Source organism: Rhipicephalus microplus, chromosome 8 (genome assembly GCF_043290135.1).
Source record: "Rhipicephalus microplus isolate Deutch F79 chromosome 8, USDA_Rmic, whole genome shotgun sequence".
NCBI lineage: Eukaryota > Metazoa > Arthropoda > Arachnida > Ixodida > Ixodidae > Rhipicephalus > Rhipicephalus microplus.
Window position 1 is genome coordinate 64653254 of NC_134707.1, and position 18602 is coordinate 64671855.

General features: G+C 43.8%; 1 protein-coding gene across 3 annotated transcripts in view; it reads right to left on the reverse strand.

Annotated features, from left to right (window-relative positions):
• Positions 1–1015: 1015 nt before the first annotated feature.
• Positions 1016–18602, reverse strand: part of LOC119164534 (protein AMN1 homolog) — a 29009-nt gene continuing 11422 nt past the window's right edge. The window contains exons 5-8 of one of the 3 annotated variants that reach the window (XR_012885660.1): positions 11477–11533; positions 7772–7882; positions 3334–3444; positions 1016–1564 (exon numbers count right to left, since the gene is read on the reverse strand). Coding sequence is in view for 1 of the 3 variants with exons in the window: in XM_037416749.2 (XP_037272646.2) it covers positions 3380–3444; positions 7768–7882; positions 11477–11533 (237 nt within the window). In the remaining 2 variants the exon portion in view is untranslated. Of the gene's footprint in view, positions 1565–3333; positions 3445–7767; positions 7883–11476; positions 11534–18602 lie in introns of all 3 variants that reach the window. The other 2 variants (XM_037416749.2, XR_012885661.1) reach the window with 2 other exon arrangements.

Here is an 18602-nt window from a genome sequence, read left to right on the forward strand (position 1 = left end):
CTCCAAATTATTGCCAGTGTTCTTTTTTTTTTCAAACTCTAGCGGTCATACAAGTATTCACAATTATGCGGCGTACTTACCCATGAGTAATTGAAAATGGCAATGTGCCGCGACTAGCATAACGAGCCTTTCCAAATGATGCTACGCTTTCCCACAGGACACCGTTGTATTGTGGAGAAAGTGGCTTAATCAGTGTTCTGCACGGATTAGAACAAAACCTAACAATTTCAGAACATCGCAATGCCCCCCCACCCCCCCCCCCCTTCATCCTTTTTTCACGATGGGGTGAGGTTTAGGGCACAACTTCTCGGTTTGCTTACAAGGCATGTTATATCACAGATATCTATCACCGAGATGACGCAGCTAATGCAACTTCGACAAAAAAAGTTTCATGTGCCGTTACTATGAGGACTTGAAGTTGCGTCGTCCTGTCGATAGGTATCCGCTGCAGCCAGCGATACTTTCAGCTAATTCCATGGTTTTGGCACAGCTCAGGGCGAAAATTGGGAGTTGTATCAAATTGGTGCAGCTGTTGAACCCCAGGGCGGGCTGCTCGCAGTAACATCACATTGTTTGCAGACAGTTCTATTCCTTGATCAGGGCGAGAAAAATATAGTATCAGTGGTGTGCTGATCCCCTATGCAGATATGACAGGTCAAGGTATACGGCGCTTGCACAATCTATGCAGCCTACCCCCCACTCTGAAACACCCCCATGTGCCATTTAGACGACAAGGACAGCTGGCATGTTGTCTTCCCGCTTGAGCAGCGATCGTTTACAGCTCTGGCACACTTTCACCAACACACAGGATATACGATGCACGGAGCGATGTTATCGACACGCACTTGATATGGAAAATCACAGCAACAGTGACGGCAAAACTAGTCCCTACAGTTCCTATTGTAATAAAAACAATGGTGCATGTGTCTGCATGTTCAAGTTATGGCACATCTCTAGTGTTTGTGTTACAATCTATACAGCATACCAGAACTATTGAGGCAATACGTAACAAGGCTAATGTGTACAAATTTTATTCTGAGAATATTATGTTACACAACAAGAACTTATCATGCATACAAGCATATCTGTAAAAATGAATTACATGAATGCTACAGCTTCTAGAGAAACTGTCATTGCATAAAACCAGTAAGTGACTATTCCATGTCACATTATAAAAAGCAACAGAGATAAAATCTTTTGAAAGACACAGGATAGACTGCATATCATTGACTAATGTGGCGTTGAAAAAAAACAGCTAGAAATAAGGAGGAATAATTAACTAATGTGACTATGAAAAAAAAAATGCTGGCAATAAGGAGGAATAAAAAGAAGACTTGTTGGTATAAATACGGTGAGGCAGCTATTCCCCTGTTTGCCTTCCAGGGTGTGCTCCCATGGCACTTTGGCGAAGGAAGTTTTCCCACAGGCTCGTGAGCACTGCCCCCATGCGGCGACCAAAATTACTTTCTTCTGATTTCATAAATAAGTGACCGAAAGGCTTCCACATCTCTATCATTGGCAGTTTTTGCTTAACTTGGCCCCCTTGATGACGTATCTTCAGGATCTGCAATAACATGCATCATGAAGAATAGAAAGTGTAAATTCATGGGCCCGTTTTCTTTGTTAGGCAATGTGCACAATATCAATGAGAACTAACTGACAATAACGCTGGAGAAAGCATAGGGAATGTTATTAGAAGTAATCGTAGAGTAAATGTGAAGAAATAAAAGTGGACGAAAAGATAACTTGCCACTGGCAGAATACAAACCTACAACCTTTGAATAACCCGTCCGATCCTCTACAGTCAAAACCCGCAATAACGAAACTCCGCGAGTACGAAATCCCCGCGACAAACAAATATTTCCGAATCCCCGACGAACGTTGATAGAAGCCCATGTATTATGTATCTCGCGGCAACGAAATGTTTTTGGACAGCGATCCCACATTAACGAATTTTCTACCATGGTGCGGGCCTTAATTTACTCTCTCGTTAAAGTTTAACTGTCAAAAATATGCTCGTATGCGTGTTATACGCACTAAAAATTCATAAACGTCTGCTTTGCCCTGGTAGCGTGGGTACCACCATTTTTGTTTACTTAAATCAGTGATGGGGTCTGTGTCCGGCAACAGGCCTGGCCACACTGCAGCAGGCAATGGCAAATGATCATGCTGGAGTGCAGATGGCACCGTCGGACGAGCTCAACAGGCCGAAGCAACACCAACAGTTGGAATCAATCAAAACGATGAATGGAAGACTGGAACTGGTGACGAAATCAAGATGAAGTTACAATGGCGTCTCAGAAAAGCTTGACGCCGGAAGCGGATTCTCCGTTGATCGCAAAAAAAAAAAAAGAAAGAACGGCAACAATATCATCATCATGTTAAGCAGCCTTGCAGCGACACAATCCTATCCTTCGTTGCGTCCATCATTTCGTCCCTCTTTTCGTTCTGCTGGCCATATCAGTGTTTTTATGTCTCATACTTCCGGCAACGAAATTCTTACGGAAACGAAATTTTTCGGTTTCCCTGACGATTTCGTTATTGCGGGTTTCGATTGTATCACCGAGCTACAATTGTGGTCAGCCCCCCATCCACTTTATAGCACATATATATGGATTTAAACGGAGCTCCAATCAGCGCCATCTCATGCCATTACAGCAAATGTGCAACTATTATGCCTGTTCGGGGTAACGTATAACATGATCTTATTACAAGATGGCAGCTAATGAATAATCTCTCAGATACCAGCTCAAGGCATAAAGTCTGAGAGAACGAAGCCCCCCCCGCTATGAATGAAAGAAAGTGCAAACCTCATAAACTAACTGCGATATTTTTTCAAACATTTCAAGTAAACACGTGCATCGTGTGCAGAATGCCGTCGCGATCAAAGATTCTACACGTGGAAGCGCTACAAGCCGGCGGCGCGCCACAATTTCCAAGAAACAATGCCTCTTTTCTTCCAGGCCTTTTGTGCCTCCGCGTGGCATGCCGTTCCAATATCCCTGACGCGCCGATCCAAATATGCTGTGATTAGTCGAGCAAGAGTCTACGACTTCGGTCAGTCTGCAAGCAGCTGGGGGCAGCGTACAAAAACAGCAAGAGCGGGAAGGGCACGCATGCGCTGCAAGGATGATCACACCACACGCCGGACAAAGCTGCAGCCTAAGATGCGTCGCATCTCGAGAGCAATGGGAACTGTTTACCCTGACGTAAACCAGCAGGCCAATTCCTCAGCGAATGCAGAAGATCAACCAGGAGCAATTGCCATCCCTCTCCATTCTCGCTGGTCCTGCCCAAGAGTGTTCAAAAAAGAAATTAACTGCAATGGGTTACCTTGTTTATCGTGGCGTAAACGAGTTGGCCGACTGCTCAGCAAACGTCAGTAGAAGACGAACCAGGACACTTCGCCTTTCTTCTCCATTCTCATTGATATTGCTTCAGGTTCTGCGTTACAATGAAACGAAATGTTATGGCTGTTTTGAACCCTGGACAGAAAATCACGCAATCTTCTCACGAAAGCTGCCAAGCATGACAGAAGTGCGCAGATCAGCAGCCTTCTTCGTTTCTTTTCTTTCTTATTTTTTTTTTTGTACTCGAACCTAATCATAACAAAGTTTCATCTTACACTGAAAAAGCTTCTTATATCTCAAAATTCGTCATAAATGTACATTCCTAACACTATATATATTGCAAGACTACTTTCATTTACTTTGCTATAACAGATATTTCATCATATCGAGGTTTGAGTGTAGCTCTATTTCTTCTTATTTCTTGCCCTTTCTGTTCTCTATGTGTTTCTTTTTATTATTTTCCTTTCTTTCTATTTCCCACTTGCTTCCATTTTTTCTTTTCTGCTGATTATTAAAAGGAATCAATCATTGAGGAGCTCAAAGGGCAAGAAAAAGACTTCTTGTGCAGGCATTCCTCCATATGCTACACAAGAAGTGACAACAACAACATGCTGCTCAAACCTCATCTCAACAAAGTTGCATATTACATGACAATAAGTTCGTTATATCCGAAAATTCATTACAGAGGTTTACTCCAAACAATTCATCTACTGAAGACTATTGTTATATAATTCGTTATACCGAGTATTTGGTTACATCGTGGTTTGAATTACAGTATACGAAAGCCTGGCCTCCCTAAAGCATAACTTGTAAGCCTAACTACATTTATGTCGCAAGTTTCAGCAAAGAAAACTTGCTGCAAGCAAGTAATGTCGAAACTTTTGCATTACTGTAAGCGCAAATCCACATTATGAGCACAAATATTTGATTCAATAAGAAATTATGATCATGTCCTTACAATATATTATATTTACTCACCCAATGAACGCACTTTTTTTTCGGGAAAAATTGGCGCATAATTTGCGGTGCATTCTTTATGCGGGGCGAATTTAATGACAACTTTTTCGGGATGAGCGAAAAATGCGGTGATCGGAAAAAAGTTAGGTCGCTGAGCTTTTTGCAATCGACAAACGCATGCACTGTTTGGAAACATCTTTTTTGTTGCACTTCACTCATCTTCGGTGGTTGGACCTTCTGCAAGCTGTCCCCGTGCTGCCCGTGCGCGCCATTAGAGTGTTTCATGGCTATATTTTCTCACAATAGTTTAACTGCAACAGCGGCATCAGCTGTGATCTCCAGGGGCGCCCAGAAGTGCACGCTATGACGCGCTTTGCCAACTTTGTGGCAACCTCGCACAACGATCGCACTGCCACCGTTGACACTGCAACAAGTGACCAGCATTACAGCGAGCTATCACCGAAGTATAAAAAGAAACCGCGGAGAACAAGATTAACGACAAAATATGGCCTCCGCTTCCCTGCCCACATGAGAGGTTACTGATTTGAATTACGCATGAATAACAAGCATCAAGAGCAAATTGCAACTGAAGCGAGACTCGGGGGTGCTACTATGATGTTGCCGAAGTAGTCACGATCTATTCTGGGCGACAAGCGAATTTTTTCTAGTTTTCCAAAAACCTGCGAAGCGATGGCGACGAATGGCTCTTTGCGACAGCCATGGAAACAGTAAACCCTGTTGTTGTCGGTCAAAAACCGTGTGCATGTTGTTGTGCCTTAAAATTTTGTATTTACAGGAAGTGGCCGTCGGTTGGCATGGGTAGTTTCCTGACCTTCGCTCACTGTGTGCTTATCAGCTAGCTGAAATGTCTCTACACTTGCACTGTTCGTAAACACTGCTGTGGCGCATAGATAATTGAAAAATACAAGGGACGTACTGCGCACAGATAGAAAAACAAAGCGGCGCGCAGCAGCGGCCGAAAGGGGGCAGAAATCAACGCGAGGTGGCCGAAAAAAATCGGCATTATAATAAAAAATGAAAGAGACCCAAAGGGCAAAGAGGTGTCAGGTGTCGGTTAGCCGACTGCAGCAGATGAATGTAGGGGGTACGTATATTAAGTGGGCGGGGGGGGGGGGGGGGACTCCTAATTTAACGCTTGAAGTTTGGAGTGCATTTATTATGCGAGTGCATTCAGTACGCGAGTAAATACAATATTCACATGTTAAGATCGAACACACACACAAAAAGGCACTTGCACCACAAAACATCAAAAAGCATCAAGATTGAACTCAAATGCACAGTGTCAAAGGAATATAAATACAACATTCCACCACATGAGCTAAAATTGAAGGAGTTACTTGCGTAGACTTACTTTTCTTTTTTAATCGCAACCAGAAGTGCAAAGAAAATGCATTTTGTTGTTAACACAAATATGCAATGGCACACTGGTATCACAAATTATGATTGGCTATTACTGAGTTTTACAGGAACATACATATCGATGACCCCTGGTTCAAAGCAGTCGAGCGTTGCAGGATATGAAATGCTCTATGTTTAAGATTGGGAGGCGATCCCACATGGCACGATTAAACGGGTACTGACACAAAATTTCGGGGCCAAGATAGCCTGCAGGGTCGATTCTCCTGAACATTCGTATATCATCTGTAAGATATCAATAGTGAATATAGCTTGGAAGGCACTTTAAATTAATTTTGAAGTTTGCGTGAGCAACCGACTCCATAGCGCTATAGACACCTTCGGAGGAGACCCTCTAATTCCCCCCCGTCACCACGCTGCAGTCAACAAAACAAGTTATGATGACGTCATAGCTGCTTTTTTTTTTTTTTTTTGATGCGTTAGTTCCTGAAGTTTTTTTTTTTTTTTTTTTTTTTTGCTTCGCTAGTTCCTGAAGCCGGATAAGAAAGTTTTGTGTTTCCCGACATTCCAGCCCAGTTTCCTATTCGAAAGTAATTCTGGATGCGGACCGTGCAGAAGTGTGTCACAGTTCTGTGTGCTGACGTGGTCAAGAGCTCCACACGCTAAATGGCGACAGTTGCATCCAGTTTTTGGCACTCTCTCAAACGGAAACTGATTGATAATGAGGAGCCTGTAATTAATTATCTGTCACGTGCCGCAGCAAATGATGTGTCGTGTCATCACTAACAGGCCCCCAGCTACGGATTGGAGCAGAAAAATGCGAGGTCAAAGTTTTTGTGTCAGTACCCCTTTAAGCATGAAGAGCAAATCGCAACTGAAGCGATAATCGGGGGTGCTACCATGTTGCGGTAGTAGCCATGATATTTTCTGGGTGACAAGTGTTTCTTTTTCTGGTTTTCCAGAAACTTGCGACGCGATGGCGACGAATGGCTCATGATAGAGCAAGCGAAATATAGGCATCAATAAAATGTGATGCGGAATGCTGGCGAAATTTCGCACACGAGTCGAGAAACTGATGCCACACGGACGAAGAATCCTGTGAATGCCAGAAGTAACAACACAGTGAAGCGAGTAGTACCAACTTTCAAATTATTCCATTTTCAAGTTACAGTGCACACACAGCCTTGCAGCATTTTTCTTCTGAATGTCCCCCAATCTCTCTCTTGTTCCTCTGCTGTTTTTGACATAACCATGCGTCAATGCCAACAATACGAATTAGGCATCATTATATGCGGAATTGTCAGCTAAAAAACATTGCCCACTTGTGTCTTTTCCACGCAACTATAGTACACAAACCTTCAGCTCTAGGAAATACCTGCTCACGCACTTTGACTGACAGTGCATTTCCTCACGCACTGTCAATCAACAGTTTATAAAGCCTACGTGCTAAGCTGCTGCACTAACTTTAGTTATTTCACCTATACCCTGCTGATGACAACAGCCAGCTAGCTAAGCTTTGCAACTCAATCGTCAACAAATCTGCCTTAAAATATTTTTAAGTTGAAGCCTTCATGATGATAAGTAGGGTTTCGGGGCACGAGGGCCATAGGTGGCCAAAGGGCGCCATGGCTCTTCATGTGGTGTTAGCGATGACCGATGGTTGCAATGGCGGTGTATCACGACTGTAGAGAGGCCTTAAGTTAGGCGCTATACACCCAAACCTGAGAATAACAATGTTGCATCTCGCACAATAAATAAACTCGTTACATCAAAAACTTTGTTACAAAGGTATATTCCTAACACTACAGCTATTGCTAGACTATTGTAAATTCAATTCGTATAACCAATCTTTTGTTATATCCGGGTTTGTTATATTGAGGTTTGAGTGTATAGGAGCCTAAAAGGGGCGTACAAAGTTGCAACCTTATAAACCGCCATACTGCAGAAAGAAACTTACGCACTGCTCATGTCAATAGGCCATTGAGAATGTTTTCTAAATAAGATGCCTATAAATAAACTGTCTTGTAGCAGCCTTACACTGATCTGTTTACTCGCTTAGACACCGCTTAGGTTGAATGCTCACCCACATCATTTGCGCGGTGGTATTCTATGGCCAGTATTCGCAGTGACGGAAAGTTGGTGGTGATGGCCTGAACTGCGTCGGTTTCAAGCTTACTGCACCGGTCGGCAAGAAACTCCTGCAAGATGAACAACCACCGAAAAACAACCGGACACAGAGCTTGGGCCTCAATCACAAGGCTGTCAGACACTTCGCTTATGTCATTGCAAGGGTAGTGGTATTCGTCGTGACACAACATTTCCTTACTGCTTTCCCTACGTGCTTGGGTAGGCTTCCCATCAAGAGCGTCGGCCAACATCACCAGGGTGTCATTTCTTCAGACGACAAAAACTTCCTGATGACGGACAATAGTACCGCGATAAAGTGTGTGACAGCTTCGTGAACCAGGTGCTTCAAAGACTTTTGACACTGAAAGCAGTTTTATAGCAGCAAAACTGATCACACTTCAGAATAATTTTTCTAACATGCGGGAAGGATATCATTGTTTCTTTCAAAGCATGCTTTTTCATTAAAAAAAATTTTTTCTAGCCAAAAATTCTCTCTATCGCAGAACTCCATTCTTTCTCGGCCCACAGTCATTGTGTTGCAACTGCTGTGATAATGTTATATTTGCTGACAACATCACGGTCTTTGTCAAATGTAATTGTTATTCTTAGATGTTGTATGTTAGTCCATCAAAAAATGTACCTGCAAGTTGCCTTCCAGTGGATCCTTGACATTTCACACACACACACAAAAATTAATAAATGAAAGGAGTGAAAATTTCAGGGCTCGTTTTCCTTTGTTAGACACAATATTAATGAGAGCTACCAGATTATGATGTGAAGGAACATATAGGGGATGTTATTAAAAATAATTGTAATGGAAATGTGACGACAAAAAAGTATAATAAATGATAACTTGTGGTAGGCACAGACCGAACCTGCGACCTTCGAATAACACATCGGTGTTCCACAAACTGGGTTTCAGCGGCACCCGTCCCCCTATCCATTTTGTGGGAAATGTACGTGCATTCAAACTTAGGAGTACCAGTCAGCGCCGCCAGCAGCCATGATGGCAAATGTCGAACACTCGTTTATCTGCCTGTTGGCGTCACAGAGCATGTGACAATCTTGCAAGCTGGCAGCTGACCAGACTTGATGCTTTCAGGTGGTACGCGAGGAAATACTTTAAGGCTAAAAGGATTGTGCAATGCTACAATGACAATGTTTGACTAAAACACCTTCCACAATTGCACAAAACGTCAATGCATGTTAAAAAACACCAGGCGATCGAAATTTTCAAAGCCGTCTACTACGTCCTACCTCAATATGATATCATGATTTTTGCAGGTAAACCTCAGATATCATTATTGCACAAGAGCACACAAACTGAAGGTAACCAACATATGCAGCCCGCAGACTTGCAAACAATACAAAAAATGAATACCCATTATATTAGCGATTACTTCCTTTAAAATTCATATCTTTACAGTGATCAATTACAGCCCCAGAAATGTAGTAACTGAGCAATTACAGAAATGTAGTCGATTACTTTTGCATTGCTTTCCGGTGAAATTTTATTGCCAAGCCCCGCCGCGGAGGTCTAGTGGTTAAGGTCTAATAGTGTAGTGGCTGCTGACATGCAGGTCCTGGGACCAATCCCAGCCGCATTTTTGATGGAGGGGAAAACACTGTAGGGTCCGCTCCGCGTGCTCAGATTTGGCTGCACATTAAAGAACCCCAGGTGGTCGCAATTTCCGGAGCCCTCCACTACAGCATCTCTCATAGTCATATGACGGTTTTGGCACGTTGAACCCCACATGTGAATAAAATCAAAGTTGATTGCCCCATAACGCAATTACAAGTTTATTCAAGCTACAATGAACGCTTGCGATCTGCATGGTAGTGAAAAGCTGCAGGCTTTCGTGAAGGCTGGGACGCTTAATGCAGCTTCTGTGTGATGAAAGTGTTGCACCCTGTTAACCTTCAACAAAATTTTTTTCTGCATAGTTTTTAATTAACAGGTCAGCTTCTAGACAAAACACTCTCTCAACGTGGGTGCCAGAAAAAAGGGTGGCATTATAACACAGGAATACCTTGAACACTAGCTTGTATAAGTGGTGCACTGCTTCGATGCTAATTTCCATTTCTTGTACAAATTGTTGCGGTTCACGGTTGCTTGCACTATAGAACAAAGCATTACAGGGACACCCCGTCCAGTCCGACGAGAGAGTCCCTACAGAGCAGTCATGTGTACAGTAGACTCTCTTTAACCGGGACATGAATAGACCAGGCAAATGTGTTGTCTTTAACGGGAGTTCCTTTTACTGAGAAATGAGCGAAGGTGGACAATCCAAGTACAAAACCAATCGTGCTGGAGACAGTCGTTCCCTTAAACATAGAATTGCTCAAAATTAACTAGAGGGCCCTCTGGCGCTGCAATTGTTCAGCGACCGTGGGAATGATGGGTAGTACACACATTTGCCTAGTGTTCGTACTTGCGGCTTCGTTTATTGCTGGTTACGGTTTTGTTTTGAAAGAAAGAACAAACCCTTTTGAACTTAGTGACTTGATTCAAAATGTTAAGCCTAAAAGAATAAGGTTGTGAAGTGCAAACAATGAACATTTGCTAATTTATGTTTTTGTTAAAAAAACAGCTCCAAGCCACACGAACACACATGGAGCCAGAGGCAGGCCAGAAGTACGAAAATTAGACAAATGTGTACTACCCATTATTCCCATGCTCGTTGAAGCGCCGCGCGTTGCAGCTCCCATAGACACTAGCGCCAGAGTTCCCTCTAGTAAGTAATGTAGGAAACTCTATGCCCATAAAGCAGCACTTATGTTCGACAGACTTCTGTTTACTGATAGTCTACTGTATTTTAGGACAACTGCTGTAGAAGACTGGTTACAACTAAATTTTGGAAAAAAAAGGTAATTTATTTAGAAGGTAATTCAAAGAGAAGGTAGCATTGGTTATCAGCTACAAGACACTGCTATTAAACAATCCAGAATGTTAACCTCCCAAAAAAGTAATCATATATATAACCAAATTAAAATATAGTTTAATTGATCACAAGTAATTTATTATTTTTTATGTCTTACAAACAGCTCCAAGGCACTTTCATCAGCACCAAGCCGTAAAACTCATTAGAGGAACTCTTTCATCTTGAATCGATGCATCATATGTCGTTACCTACTTGCTGGTATCCCTTAAATTACTTGGGCTGCAGCTTTAAAATTTGCATCCTTTTATGCGACGTTATTGCCCAATTCAAGTTCACAAGCGTATTTGTAGAGTGCAGTATCAGAACTTTAATCCCCCATTCATATATCATCACCGTGAATCCAGGTTGCCTATGCTTGAACTGTACGCCAAACTACTATTTTTTCAACACTCTTGACTAGCCACAAATTGGAGACGCACTCTAACAATGGCTTAGCACGACTTTTGAAAACCAAAGAAAGCATATTGAAGGAGAGCAGCTGAACGCACAGTTGTCACACTGCAAGTATTACCTGTAACGAAACACGTCTTTTCTAAGGACCTTGTAGTGACACACGGGATCTAATTTAACAGGTAATGACAATGTAGCGAAGGCGTTGAGAAGCTCAAATCTCCTTTACCTTAAAGTGCACTACAATACAGATATGGCTGGGAACAGCCTGAACTTAGCAGCACAGCATCTCTCCTCTATAGAGACATCATCTCTCCTCAACCATCATCTCACCTCTATAGTGACTTTGCAAGGACTGTTGGCCAAGATGTCCACACCACGCATAGTTATCTGCAAAGGACAAAACAAACCCTTTCCAAGTGCGCCGCGAAGAATTGCTTCAAACGAGCCACACATGTAAAGAGTTGTAAACCGAGCTCGTGCTTTCATTCCAATAAGTCATAGACTAACACAGATACACTCACACGTTGACATAACAAATTCAGATGTAATGAATTATCGGTTATAAAGAAGTAAGTTACCAATAGCTTTACCATAGATACCGTGTTAGAAATAATCGTTCATAGCGAATTTTCAGATGCAACAAAGTATTTTGATGGCAGATGTGACTTTTTTATAATGACGTTTGGGTTTATAAAGAATCTAAAGGAAACAGGAAAATCAGCACCTTTGCGCCAAAGCAGACGGTTAACCAGGAAAGCTGAAACGTGCAGCCTCGAGTGTCTATCATGAGTGAGGTCTCTAAAAGGGTCTCTTGTAATAGTTTCCGTTTTTTTTATATAACAAAACTCAAGCGAAGTGAGTCTTCAAGACTTGGCGCTTGGTGAATTAAGCTTGAAGGATAGTAAGAACGCCATGGGTAGTGATTCATGCCGCAGCGGATATCATTCCTGGCTATCCCTAGGAATGATATTATCAGGGGGTCGTGAGATGGACAAAAGGAAAAGCCTGCACCCTCAAGGCTGAGCTCTCTATTTGGCCGAACTTGCAGCCATGAAACAAAACTCAATTTACAGCACGCGGTACACTGATAGTGGCGCACAGAGCGTCGGTCGTCAGCAAACTGGCCATCATTGAGATGTGCCGTCATATATACAAATCTTGCATGGAATTTTCCAGCTTTGTCGCACGTCGTCTCATGAACTTTGGAATAGGGTCGAGTGTTCGCGTCTTGAGCGCAACCCTGACTATCTACTGCAACCGTGAAGCTTCTCGAACAACAAAGGCACGGCTTGCGCTGAGCATCATTGCCGACGGTCCTTCTGGGCGGAAACCGAATACAGCAGAAGTGAAATAAAAAACGTGCGTGACAATACCTCTAAGGACGGTAGATATTCCAAGGAATATTATTCCTAGCTGTACACGATGACAAAATGTGGAGTGAAACCAGTGGAGACACAGACTTTTTGAGGTGATTGATTGATCTGTGGGGTTTAACATCCCAAAACCGCGCTATGATTATGAGAGACGCCGTAGTGGAGGGCTACGGAAATTCGGACCACCTGGGGTTCTTTAACGTGAACTCATATCTGAGCACACGGGCCTACAACATTTCCACCTCCATCGGAAATGCAGCCGTTGCAGCCGGGATTTGATCCCGCGACCTGTGGAGACTTTTTTTTTTTTTGAGGTGGTGCATTCTGGCATCGCTTCTTCCAAGTACCTTCTGTGCAATAGCAGACTGCTACATTTTCTTATTTCCCAGCCACGCAGTTCAATCGATTGTGAGGTATAGGCTCGAGGCCATGTGTGTGCGCACAAGAGCACAGCAGTTTCATGGCGCTACTGCTATTTTTATTTATAGTTGTATTTATTCAGTAGTGCAGACGTTATACTAGTCCAACCAAGGTGAGGGCAAAAAACAAAAAAGAAAACAAAGTAAACATAGCATAGTTTTCAAAAGGCAACAAACAAGCATTCTAATCTGTACAGTGCAGTTGTCTTACAGTATGCGCAAGTTGAATGAGTTAAAGCGACCGACAACCATTTTTTATGGTGCCTACTTTTAAGAGGGAAAGTAGGTCTTTTATCTTTTGATTTCCTTTACCAAATTTAATGAAATTGCTCAACCTTGTTCAGCTTTTCTTGCAAATTCCAAATATGCGCTTAGTTTTTATGTATGTCAACTAGTTGCACTATTAATTGATAATTAATTAGCATAGCTTCTGGGAACGATGGCTAAATAACTACTCATCAAAATCTCGGTTTAGACACATAGCTGGATACTAGGAAACGGGAGCTTCACAAGGGTAGGAATACTTTTTACAGTGAAAGCTGTTATAAGACCACTTTTCGGGTCCCGCGCAGTTGTTGTCCGCTGCCGCCGCGGCTATCCGTAACTACATTGCTCGAAATCAGAAAAAACACTTTGCACCAATGACACAGTGGGGCTCGAACCCGGGTCTGCTGGGTGCCAGCCCAGTATTCTACCCCTGAGCTACATCCGTGCTTGTGACTTCATGTCAAACTTGCCTTAGGTAGGCTTGATGTCAGGAAAGCAATCGTGTTAATACGACTTATAAAACGTTTTACAACAGCGAAAAAACAACCAGTCATCGCACAATGCGAATAGCGTAACGAGTGAGCCGTCCACTGCTCTAAACCATTACGAAAGCTTGTTCTTGTGTCCCTATTAACTGTGGTGCATACCCACTTCAGCCATAATTCCTCATCATCGTCAGGCACTGCATGAACAATTGGCACAAAATTCCTCGCAAATGTTTAATGGATGACATCGTGTGTATTGTGGTAAATTGTCGTAGCGTAAAAAATAAAATTATAGAACTCGCCGCCCTCATGGAAACGACAAAGCCACATGTAGTACTTGGTTCTGAATCTTGGTTAGACGACACAATAAATGACAATGAGATCTTTCCAACCTGCTACACAGTCTACAGGAAGAACAGAAACGTGCATGGGGGAGGTGTTTTCATTTTGATTCACAATACTATATCTAGCTTCCTCGTTGACGTTGAAGCTGGCTCAACCGAAATTGTTTGCTGCAAAGTACTCTTGAACAACGGCTCGTCTGTGGAATTCGTTTCCTTCTACAGGTCACCCAGCACGAGAGCCCCTCAGCCCCTTTTCAATTTAAGCAATGTGCTACTGACACTACAAACTACATATATTGTTTTGGCAGGTGATTTTAATTTACCAGATGTCATATGGCAGCAGCTTACACCAGTGTTAGTCAATTCATCCCTCCTGTACACGACCTTCCGCGAAATGATAAATGCCCATTCGTTACTACAGTTTGTGCAAAAACCAACACAAATTATGGCTAGTAGTGCAAATGTACTTGATTTATTTTTTTGCAATGTGCTTGATCTCGTGTCTTCGATTACCTTGATTCCTGGTATTAGTGATCATGATGTTGTCGTCGCTAAGATGTCCTGTGCCACCAAGAATTGTCGTTCTGCGCAGCCTCGCAAGGTCTTTTCTTATGAAAGAGGCGATTACGCAACAATATCATGAGAACTAGACAATTTTTTCCCAGAGTTTAGGGCTCAATGTTCGTGTCTAGACATAAATGCATTGTGGGATCTTTTCAAGACTAAATACTGTCCTTGACACAAACCTTCATTCCCTCACATGTCATTACTTCCCAGCGTCGAAACGATAAACCATGGATTACTAAAGAGATTCGTACGATGTTAAACAGGAAAAATAGAGCCTTTCGTAAGCACTGCCACTCGCCGAATCCTGCGTTGTTTGCAAAGATGAAAGTAATGAGCAAATTGATAGCGAGATTGATGCGCAATGCACATAAAAAGTTTCTTTTCACTCTAGGACACAAAGTGAAAACTAATCCAAAAGAAATGTGGAAATATGTCAAGAGCAAAAAGAACTCTGGTGACACTATCCCTGACGTCATAGATGAAAAAGCCTACGGCGCAGATATTTTGGCAAAAGCAGAGGTCTTCAATGCTTATTTTCACTCCGTGTTTTCATGCTCAAAAGCCGCACTTTTGAAATCACATGACGTCAGAGAGCTTACTCAGATGAGGGAAATTGAGCTGTCTGAAGATGGTATCGCATTATTACTACGAAAGATAAACATCCACTCGGCTACCGGTCCTGACTTTATTTCAAATTTTGTCCTAAAAAACTGTGCATTGTCTGTCACCCCTTTCTTAATACTGTTATCTAAGATATCTCTTCAAGTTGGTGCTCTACCTTCGGACTGGAAAACTGCAAATGTTATTCCAATTCACAAAAGTGGTTCAAAAACAAGAACGTGCAACTACAGGCCAATTTCACTCACAAGCGTTGCTTGTAAACATTAGAACATGTTGTTTATACAAATTTAATGGCACACCTTCAAGAAAATAGCTTCATTATTCCAACGCAACATGGCTTCAGGGCTGGCTTTTCTTGCGACACTTAGCTTGTAGAATTTTGCCATGACATCGCAGCATTTATTAACTCAGGTTTGCAAGTTGACTGCATCTTTTTAGACTTTCGGAAAGCTTTCAGTACCGTATCTCACACCCTGTTACTACTAAAGTTGTCCTACCTCAACTTGCCGAACACCCTCCTGAAGTGGTTGGAAGCGTACCTGTTAGATAAAAACCAACGCGTGATACTTCATGGTGTCCGCTCTTCTGATGTCTCTGTATTATCTGGAGTGCCACAGGGGTCCGTCTTAGGGCTCCTGCTTTTTCTTATATTTGTCAATGACCTTACTGAACACTTGTCTTGCCGTGTGAAGTTATATGCAGATGATTGCTGTATTTACCATGAAATTTCAAGTGAATCAGATAGTCAACTGCTACAGAATGATCTGAACAAAATCATGTCTTGGTGTTCGACTTGGAACATGACACTCAACCTGTCCAAATGCAACCTCTTAAGATTCACAAACAAAAGACACCCGCTGATGGCAAGCTATGTCAAGAATACAACACAGCTGTCCCTTGTAACAGAATATAAGTACTTAGGAGTCATTTTTTCCAGTAATTTGACTTGGAATGCCCACATAAATTACATCGTAACAAAGGCCAGCAACAGATTAAACTTCTTAAGACGTAACTTTAAACAAGCACCGGCCAGCCTGAAAGAAATCCTGTATATGTCGAATGTACGCCCACTTTTGGAATACGCGTGCAGCACGTGGGACCCTTTTACTAAGGTGAACATCGACGCTCTAGAACGCGTGCAGCTGAGAGCGGCCCGTTTCGTCACGGGTGATTACAACTTTTCTAAAAGATCTTTCAAAATCAGGAGTACTTTAGGATGGCCTCTTCTTGAAGACAGGCGCAAATTCTTACGTTTATCTCTGTTTCACAACATATTCCATAGTTTAACGGGTATTCACAAAGAAAACTACATATCGGAGCCTACGTATATATCTGCTCGTAATGATCACTCCCTTAAAGTGCGCGAGTTCGATACCAGAATTAACCTTTTTAAATATTCATTTTTTCCGCGATCAATTAAGCAATGAAACAAACTACCTCATGAAATTGTAGCCGCGTCCAGGGAAACATTCAACACTGCGCTGGAACATCATATTTTATCGTAGCCTGAGCACACACTAAAGTTGCCTACACTTTCGTTTCGTCTCTCTAGCGATCTACGCTCCAGATCTTTTTTCTTTTTTTTCCGCCTGTTTTTATCTGTGTGTGTATATATATGTATATATTGCCACGTTCCATTTCACAAGTTTTTGTTATTGTTCCGAAACACCACACGATTCTCGGCGCAAACCACGCCTGCAGGTTTCGAGAAGGTTCCGGACTGTAGTAGATCATTTCGATAAGATCACGCCCACTGTGCGAACGGTACAGATTGTTCTGGAACCTACGCCACCGCCAGCGATAACGCTAGAACATTCGACGACAAGGGTATAAATGCCGACGCGCTTCGCCGCTTGTCAGTTGTTGATCGAAGGCCGACGCTGTGTTCGCCGCTATCAGTCCGAGACTGCTATCTGTGCAAGACTGCTGCTGTAATTAGACTTTCCCTTTACCGGGCACAGGTTCGCCCAAATAAACAGTTAAATCCAATCACGAAGTTTTCTGTCTTTGGCCACGTCACGACCCCGTGACATCTGGTGGAGGTGCTGCTTCGTTCATGTACCGGACGCCCCCGTCAAGCCGTGAACCCAGCCCCCTTCGCGGAGAAGACACCGACGCCAACCAAGAGCAGCGAACGAGCCGCCGACAGCAAGGTCTCCCACCGGAGTACGGCCTGCTACAAGACAAGGCGCGGAAGACCAAGATCATGACCTCGACTGCAGCGACAATGACAACCGGAGCGTCCCAGCCCGCGATCGTCATTCATCAACCCAGGGAACCACCAACGTTCCATGGCTCATCGTTTGAAGACCCCGAAACCTGGCTAGAAACATACGACCGTGTGGCCGCCCTCAACCACTGGGACAACGAAGAAAAGCTCCATCGTGTGTACTTCTACCTGGAAGACACCGCAAGGACCTGGCTAGAGAATCGGGAGTCCACGCTCCGAACGTGGGATGTCTTCTGCGGCGCATTTCTTCAAACGTTCGCAAGCGTCGCTCGCAAAGAGAGGGCCGCTGCTCTACTCGAGACCCGGGTTCAGCTACCAAACGAAAAGGTTGGAATTTTCACAGAGGAGATGACCCGCCTATTCCGTCACGCTGACCCAGACATGCCTGAGGAAAAGAAAGTTCGTTTCCTCATGCGAGGGGTCAAACAGGAGCTCTTCGCGGGACTAATGAGGAATCCACCGAACACCGTCCAAGAATTTGTATCCGAGGCGACCACCATCGAAAAAACGCTGGACATGCGCACCAGACAGTATAATCGTCGCCTGACTCCAGAATGCGCTGCTGCTCAAGCCAGTGACTCCGACGACCTGCGTGAAACGATCCGAGTGATCGTGCGGGAAGAGCTGCGCAAACTGTTGCCTTCGGCGCAGCCTCAAGTGGATTCGATCGCCGACATTGTGCGAGAAGAAGTCCGGCAATCGCTTCGAATTCCCGAAACACCGCCGCCCGAGCCAGAAACTATGAGCTACGCCGCTGCAGTGCGCCACAACGCTCCTCCCCGTCCACGCCAAAACGCCGCCCCGTCACACTTCCGTCGCCAGACGCCACCGCCGCCACCACCCCAACCGACGTTCTACCGTTCCCCAGCGGGCCAGCGCAGTGCACCGAGAAAAACGGACGTTTGGCGTGCACCTGACAACCGCCCGCTCTGCTACCACTGCGGCGAGGCCGGGCACACATACCGCCGTTGCCAGTACCGACAGATGGGACTGCGTGGATTCGCCATCAATGCACCGCGTCCGCAGCCAGATCGGCCACATGACATCGCCGACTACCTGGCAGGAACTCAATGGACACCACGAAGTCCTTCCCGTTCGCCGTCGCGCAGCCGCCGCATGTCACCGCACCCCCGGCAGTACTCTGGCCCAA